The 7,874-nt window shown below is 32.4% G+C and overlaps 2 protein-coding genes across 2 annotated transcripts; one reads left to right on the top strand and one right to left on the bottom strand.

The window, feature by feature from the left end:
- The first annotated feature begins 98 nt into the window (after window positions 1–98).
- Window positions 99–1,275, top strand: LOC106666307 (exosome complex component RRP46). The gene is made up of 5 exons (XM_014393392.2): window positions 99–376; window positions 469–579; window positions 636–757; window positions 819–959; window positions 1,036–1,275. The coding sequence occupies exons 1-5, from the start codon at window positions 253–255 to the stop codon at window positions 1,216–1,218; spliced, it is 681 nt and encodes a 226-aa protein (XP_014248878.1). The 5' UTR covers window positions 99–252; the 3' UTR covers window positions 1,219–1,275.
- Window positions 1,276–3,827: 2,552 nt separating this feature from the next.
- LOC106666421 (60S ribosomal protein L12) lies at window positions 3,828–5,635 on the bottom strand. The gene is made up of 5 exons (XM_014393612.2): window positions 5,454–5,635; window positions 5,220–5,293; window positions 4,373–4,553; window positions 4,101–4,315; window positions 3,828–3,859 (listed from the first exon to the last, which is right to left on the bottom strand). Exons 1-4 carry the CDS (start codon window positions 5,488–5,490, stop codon window positions 4,110–4,112), a joined length of 498 nt encoding a protein of 165 aa, XP_014249098.1. The 5' UTR covers window positions 5,491–5,635; the 3' UTR covers window positions 3,828–3,859; window positions 4,101–4,109.
- Between the last annotated feature and the right edge of the window lie 2,239 nt (window positions 5,636–7,874).

Here is a 7,874-nt window from a genome sequence, read left to right as displayed (position 1 = left end):
TATTGAAAATCCTTCATTTAAAAATAGTATGTTTTATTTTATCTAGCAAACATTGTGCCAGAGAAGCATTTGGTTTTATGCTTTTGCCATATATTGGTGAAGGTTATAGAGTGGTTGCCACACCACGAGGGCACATTAAATCTATTTTGTTGGTAACCACTTTATAACCTCCCCATATGCTGTAAAGTGTAAATAGATTTCTTGTGGCGTTGTTTTTGTGTAGACTGTAGAGTACAAGCTGGAAAATACACAATGGAAAGCGTTGAAACTATGGAAGTAGCTGAGAAAAACTGTTCCAAAAGTTCAAATGGAAATTCCGTCAAATTTGAAATAAACGTGTTGAATAAGGCAGAAGGCTCAGCAATATTATCTATGGGTAAACAATTACAATAAATCATTTCAAGTTTATATAATAAACTTTGCAAAACAATTCAGTTCATTAATTTTTTTTAAATGTCTTAATCTTAGGTAAAAACGTTGTTTTAACTGCATTATATGGCCCATACGAATTAAAACATTTAAGAGTACAAGATGATCTGGCATTTCAAGTCAATTATAGGACAAAAGCCTGGTCTCAAGGTATAATTTTAAAAAAATACATGTAAAACACAAGCAGATTAAACTTAATTTTTCAGGGAATAACTTCAAGTCAATAGAAGATTTGATTAAAAGCGCTTGCGAGTCGATATTTTACCCCAGGCCTTTTTCAAGGCACGAATCAACCCTGTTAGTCCAAGAGCTTCAAGATGACAATTCCGTGAGTCACTCGTGTTAGTCGTTTTATTTATAACAATTTTAAAAAAAAATGAATTGTGAAGATACTCTGCTGTGCTGTCAATGCGAGCTGTCTGGCGATTATGGCCACTGGGATGGAGATGCAGCATCTCGTCACTGCCGGCTGTTGCTGCATAGATGAAAAAGGCGACATGGTGCTCGATCCCGATGGGGAAACGATAAAAGTATAAATTTCAATAGATTTTCCAACATTTGTTTACATGAGTCATCTTTTTATTTTATTTTTTGTTTGTTTACCAGAAGTCAAAGTTCGTAATGACAGCCGCCTTCGAGTGCATAAATTATAATATAGTCATGATCAACAGTGAGGGTTCCTGTTCTCCCAAGGAGTTCAACGCTGCGACTGAAATGTGTAAATCTGGGGCAAAAGAAATGGTCAAGTGGTTCAAAGCTGCAATTATGAAATACTCTAAAGTTTTATAATGTACAGTGATGTTATTGTAATAAAAATATATATTTAACAGTTCTTTTTACATAAATTTAGAATTTTAATTCACGAATCAAGACCGACAACTGTGTGCAATCGTTTCATCATAACAGTGACTAAGCTGAACATTAAAATCACCACCATGGTCATAACTGTATGTGACAATACCTTAAGTCGTTTGTTACAGTGATGATTGTTTCAAAATAGAGGAGTTTGGATAGAAGGGCATGAAAGTGTTAACAGACTGTCTTTTTCAACTTGTACATCTCACAATTATGATTGGCGATCATCCGCCATCACAGAAATCAATGCGGGGATATAAATTAATATAAATATATAATATAAATTAATAATAATTCTAATAAAACTGCACTACTTTACATGCTAAAAATACAAAACAACCAAAAAGTTATTATTGATCGTGAAAATGTACTCAACAAAAAAACTGACACCAAACATAAAGGATTCTTATATTCAAAATTAAGAAAACAAACATAATTAAAAACATATAATACATTTTATATAATAAGCATTCACAAAAATAGAATTTTTCATATCAAAAATTTAAATCCAAGGTGAATGCCAGTAGAATGAATGTAATTGACCTTTCATCCTCATTAGTCAACCAATTAAATTAATATCTTAATTAATATAGCAAAACACCAAGATTTACAAAATATAAACATAAAAAATAAACAATCCAGAAGATTACAAAGGAAAAAAGAAACTAACGGCCAAACAACATTTTTTTAAAACAAAAATTTGCGAAAAATAGTACTTAACAAAAGTTAATAAAACATCTTTTTCAATGATAAATTATGTAATGTAAGGTTTTCCTTTATATAAATAAATAATAGTTCCATAAGTGACAAAAAGTCGTTACTAATTTAAAAAGAGAAAAATAAAATTTTAAATAAAAAGGACCACGTGCTCATTGTTGGAAAATAAACCTAGAAAAGAAAATAGAAATTCTCGCCAAACAAACATGATCATTGCTCAATATAATACAATTATTTCAATGCTAACTGACCCTGTTTGAACTAAATGACTGCCAACAATGTATCCCCTATAAAATCTTGACTGTGGCAAATGTGTGTTTTTATTCAACGTTGTTCAATAATTTGTTAGATTCAGTCAGGAATGAAGGACTTTAGAAAAAAACTCTTTTTCTCATTTTTTTATCGGCTTTTCAACCTTTATTCGGGTCATCTAAAGGGCCTAGGTGAATTACAATGCTTATTTGATTGGAAAACATACAATACATATGAAAATATAAATGTAATATACATTTGTATTATAAATTTCTTAAAATTTCATTGTGTAAATGTTAATGAAATTATATATTTATTTTGTGGGCATGTAATTTGTAATGTCACATTGATATCCACTCTTATGTAAAGGTAACTTTGAGATGAGTTGAGAAAAGTGAAAGCCTGAAATTTGAAAACTAAAGAAACTTTACATATGAAAAGGAAAGACCATTAATATTATTTTATATTATTATGACACATTTCTTATACTATTATATGATTACTGATTTATATAACCCCAAATCTGCACACGATATTCATACATACGTACAGAGTTGAACTTACTTCTCACAAATCCAATTGCAGTTTATGTAATTTACAATAAATAAATCGCCCCGAGTGTTGACAGTCCAGGGTCAGACCTCGGTCTTATTCATCCATCCCCTGAGGTTAAGCTACAGGGCTATAAACACTAGGCCATTTCCGTTTTTAGATTCACACCCATTCACATTCTCAAATTTTTCACTCTCTTTCCTATTGATATTCTCTCAGTGATGATTGTTCTCCATCGGCCTCAGAAACCAGAAATCTTTTTTTTTTAATTATTCAGAAACGTGTGATGCGGTCTGGTATGATGTAGGTATCAGAAAAACATTTTCTTTATCATACCAACGTTTCGATCTTTATTGAGATCATCTTCAGGGCTCAAAGTGTTTGTCTTCTGTGTAATTATGCCATTCTTGCGTCGTTTTTTTTTTTTTTTTTTTTTTTTTTTTTAATATAATTTCTTCTCATAAATCAAGGAAAACCTTAACAGAATAACGTCCATAGCTAATCCTAATCCCTAACCATCCCTAACACAGTACCATTGACTGAGCAATGCTTAAAGCCTGTGATGCCCATTCGATTCCAAAAATATCCCTAACACAAGCTTTAAAAGCAGGGGTTTTCTAAGAGGTGTACTGGAAGTGGTAACAGATTAACCAGGAGATCATGTAACATCTCCCGTATCGCATTAAGGTATCAAAAATATCCACCACATAAAATTATAAAACAATATACACTTGTGTGTGGACACACACATGTCCCGCACACTTTTTCTTAATCAGCCATGTTTTCCAGTTTTATTAACTTTATTTATCTTATGTCAACCAGAAAGAAATTTCTTTCCCAGCAGACTCCTCGATGAAAAAGTAACAATAATGGTCTATGTTTACATTGTAATTATAAAATTGGTTAATGATTACTGCTTAAAACATCAAAAATAATTGTTTTATTTATGTAAAAAAATATACATTTTCATATTGCATAAGACCGTACAGGAACGGGGTGGAAAAAAAAGACATGAAATTTTCTTTTTTATTTTTATTAATAAAATGAAGACCATCTGGAAAAGAAACAAAAAAGGTAAAATATAAATCATTTTAGGAATAAATCATTGTTTTTTATTGAGGTATGCTCCTCAATGGCTAAGATGCCTCGACAATGTTACCCTGCCAAGGTGGATGGGATGCCAACCCCTACCCACTGTTGAGGCACGGTTTTAATCCACCTGACAGTATCAACCAGAGGCATTTTGAATGAATTAATCTAAGGTGGCTCAACCGTGTCACAACAGTCATACTCACTTATGAAAGTCACTCATCGGGAACTTCAAGCTCCCCGTTGTTGATCTGCGCCATTAAATCCTGTGGTGTCTTTCCTTCGACAGTGCAGCCAACTGACTGGCATGTGCCGAGTACTTCTTTCAACGTGCCTTCCATTTTCCTAGACATCGACCTCGCCCTCATCGACCTCGCAATACCCATGACATCGTCAAAAGACAGATTTCCATTGTGCTTAACTAAAATTTTTTTTTACAATGAATATTTCAATGTTACGGGAGATGTTAAGGACTTACTGTTTTTAACTTTCTTCCTGTCCCTCGGAGGCTCTTTCAAAGCCTTGATGATCAACGAAGCTGCAGAAGGCACAACAGAAATGGCAGCCTGTCTGTTCTGGATCGTGAGACAGACTGTGATTTTAAGACCTTTCCAGTCAGCTGTTGCTTTAGCAATGTCATCACCAACTTTCTTCGGTGACTGAAGAAAAAACAAAACCAATTCAGATATTTTCAAGAATAAACATTACCTATTGAGAATATTATTAAACTAATTTCTGAACACGATTTAAGATACTTAAGTCAATGTGAAATTAATAAGGTTGAATATCTATATCAGGGGTTCCCAAACTGTGGTCCACCGACCTTGGTCTGCGATGAACTTTGAGAAAAAGTAAAAACTACAAAAATAAACAGAGAATGATTTATAAGTAATTTTAAATACTTGAATGTGAGGGGTTCACCCTGGATTTTGTTCTGTGCAAAGTTTGCGAAGCCCAGGTTTATATGATCGTCATGATGTACTATGTGGACAATAATAGGATATAGCATAAATAATGTGCTGAGATAGAAAAGTTGATGTCTTTGGATAATTTAAGTCATGGTTGAGTTCAAGTCAGAGCGTCGAGGTGCTGCACAAGTACTGTCTCGAGGACTGAAGTCAAACCGCCTCAGGTTACTGTTGAAGACAGTCAGGCCTCAGGGTACTGTTCCAAAGACCATGGGTTCGAATCCCTCTATGACTTTTTATCTCAAATCTCGTTCAAAAATTAGTATTTTAGTACAAACCGAAACCGGCGAAAAACATCAAATGAATACATACTAACATTATAAATTAGGAAAGAAGAGAATAATTAAAATGGCTTACCAAACCGAGCGGACCGATTTTAGGGGCGAGGGACGAAGTTGCACCAACTTCACCTCCAACACACCTCAAGAAAACTATTAAACAAATTAACAAACTATTATTTGGACATTAAAGCAAAGAAAAATGAGAAAATATCGTTGGAAAATGAGGCCACGAGGAACATAACCGTACCTACCACATGACCATATCTCTTTTAACTATTTTCCAACAACAAAATATGAAGATTTTACTCACCAGTCTTTACTTCAGTAGGATCGAACTTTGGTGGCATGGTTAGCTAGTTGTTTTAACTAAGGATTGTTAAGTTACACACGGATAATCCGCGGAGTCGAAAGCACGACGTACAATTCTGGAAACGAAAGAAGTACGACGACCTGCACGCTTAAGCCACGCGACGTCTCCACTGATGACTGAATAGTGATTAAGGTCGACTCAGAATATCGATATTTTTATAAAACATCATTTAAACGTCATCACGGTTTTCCTGCTATATTTAAAGTTTAAACGAAGAGAATTGTTAATCACGTTATGCAATAATATAAATGTCAAGAGCACTGTCTTTAGGTAACCCTCAGAGGAGTGAGGACCTGACTCGTAGAAAGAAGAAGGGTCATCCTCACCAGATTAAGGATAGGCCATGCGAGATTGACACACGGAGTACTTCTGTGACAAACTCGCGTATGTGTCCGGCATGGAGAGAAAGGTTGCTCAATTTGTCCCACTTAATTGAAGAATGTAATTGGTTCCATATAGAGAGCGTGTAGGAATGCGATTTAAGAATTGTATTACGGCACAGCAGCAAGTTCTGGGTCCCCTGTTCCGATTCTTGTAGGGGGTTGTTTTATTGTATCTATTACTGATAGTTTTGTGTCTCTAGTGTTTCTCAACACACACTCTCGTGAATGTATTTATTGGCGTGAATGTACGGAGTGAAAGGGCCAATGGTGGAAATCAAGAACTCCACACCTTAAGTGAATAATAATATAATAGTAATAGTATATAATAGTATGGGACAAATAAGACTGAAATCTGACCCCGGTCTTGCAACACCCAACGTGGTTTGTTCACAAAGCCTGTCGGTAATTTTTTGTTAATTACAAAAGCTTGCCGATGGACTGTGAGAAGTGATATGATAAACTCTGTGCATGTATGTATGCAAATGTGCATACAGATACGCAAATGCGTGTAAGATTTGAACTTATATAAACCAATAATATATAATATTAATAATATGCAAGGCTTTACACGCTTTCAAGTTTTGCCTCGGTCACGAATTATATTAGTAGTGGCTATGATATTTTTCGTGATTCTTTGTACATAAAAAAAATTATGATCAATAATTTCACTCATATGTAACAAATATCTGACAAAGTTGTTTTTGTTATCTGTGTTGAGAATTAGTTTTTCTATACTTGTTTACTTTATATTCTATATTTATTCATATTTATTGTTCTTTATTTTATTTTATTTATTTTTCATTGTTTTTTAAATTGTTTGTTAGTACATTCTTTATATTTTCTGTTTTATTTTCTTTAAATTTGTGTTAAATATATAATTATATGAGAACAACTGCTCAGTCTTGGGCTCGACCTGTTGAGCTGTCAGCATACAAATTTGTAGGCATTAAAAAAGAAGAAGTTGAAGTTTTTTTTTTCTATTTTTGAAATTTTCCATTGTTACTATTATTTTATGAGATATTCCTACTTAGACTAGGCTAAACAAGCAATTTTTAATAAAATTAAAATCAAAAGAAATAAGCATAAAAATCAGCAAATATTATAAAGGCAGAACTGGGAAATTTACTCTTTTTTTTTCAATTTTTGGTATTTGCCATGTTTATTAATATTTTATAAGGTATTTTTTTTATTAGACGACTAAATAAACAATTTTTAACAAAAGAAATATCACATGGATAAGCTTAGAAATCAGCAAACATTAGACAAAACTGGGAGTTTTTCTTAATTTTTGCTATTTTCAATCACTACTAATATTTTTATGTACTATATAACATATTTTTGTGTATACTAAGCCAAATAAACAGTTTGTAAGAAAAGAAATTAATATAAAAAGGAATAAGATCAGCAGAGATTAAAAAGGCAGAACTAGGAGATTTTCTCATATTTGCTATTTTCCATCATTATTAATATTTTATGTATTTCATAACATATTTTCGTTTAGACTAAGCTAAATAAACAGTTATAACAATAGAAATTAACGTAAAAAGGAATAAGCATAAACAGAGATAAAAAGACAAAACTGGGAGTTTTTCTTATTTTTGCTATTTTCCATCGTTGCTAATATTTTGTGTTTTATAACATATGTTTGTGTTTACTAAGCTAAATAAACAGTTTATAACAAAAGAAATTAATTTAAAAAGGAATAAGCATCAGCAGTAATTAAAAAGACAGAACTGGTAGTTTTTCTTATTTTTGCTATTTTCAATTGTTGCTAATATTTTATTTATTTTATAATATATGGAAATGTTTTTAAAATAAAAAAAATCATAAAGGGAGTAGATCTTTTAAAAAATCTACTTTAAAACCTCTTATATATTATTTTGCAGTTCTTTTTTTGGAATAGTTCGTTTTTCAACTAGTTCGTTCATAAACTATCCATCCTTACTCTAGAGTAGTACTCTAGACTCTAGAGGGAGCT

Source organism: Cimex lectularius, unplaced genomic scaffold (assembly GCF_000648675.2).
Source record: "Cimex lectularius strain Harlan isolate CLEC.00 unplaced genomic scaffold, Clec_2.1 scaffold124, whole genome shotgun sequence".
In the NCBI taxonomy this organism is placed as follows: Eukaryota; Metazoa; Arthropoda; class Insecta; order Hemiptera; family Cimicidae; genus Cimex; species Cimex lectularius.
Note: the sequence above shows the minus strand (reverse complement) of the source record. Positions and strands in the feature narration are given on the sequence as shown.

What these genes read in the sequence shown, in the direction of transcription:
- LOC106666307 (XM_014393392.2), top strand. Translation starts at nt 253, where the DNA reads ATGGAAAGCGTTGAAACTATGGAAGTAGCTGAGAAAAACTGTTCCAAA. An exon ending in GACAAAAGCCTGGTCTCAAG is followed by an intron (nt 580 to 635) that starts GTATAATTTTAA and finishes TTAATTTTTCAG; the next exon opens with GGAATAACTTCAAGTCAATA. An exon ending in AGCTTCAAGATGACAATTCC is followed by an intron (nt 758 to 818) that starts GTGAGTCACTCG and finishes TGAATTGTGAAG; the next exon opens with ATACTCTGCTGTGCTGTCAA.
- LOC106666421 (XM_014393612.2), bottom strand. Translation starts at nt 5,490, where the DNA reads ATGCCACCAAAGTTCGATCCTACTGAAGTAAAGACTG. An exon ending in AAATCGGTCCGCTCGGTTTG is followed by an intron (nt 4,554 to 5,219) that starts GTAAGCCATTTT and finishes TTTTTTCTTCAG; the next exon opens with TCACCGAAGAAAGTTGGTGA. An exon ending in CAGGAAGAAAGTTAAAAACA is followed by an intron (nt 4,316 to 4,372) that starts GTAAGTCCTTAA and finishes AAAAAATTTTAG; the next exon opens with TTAAGCACAATGGAAATCTG.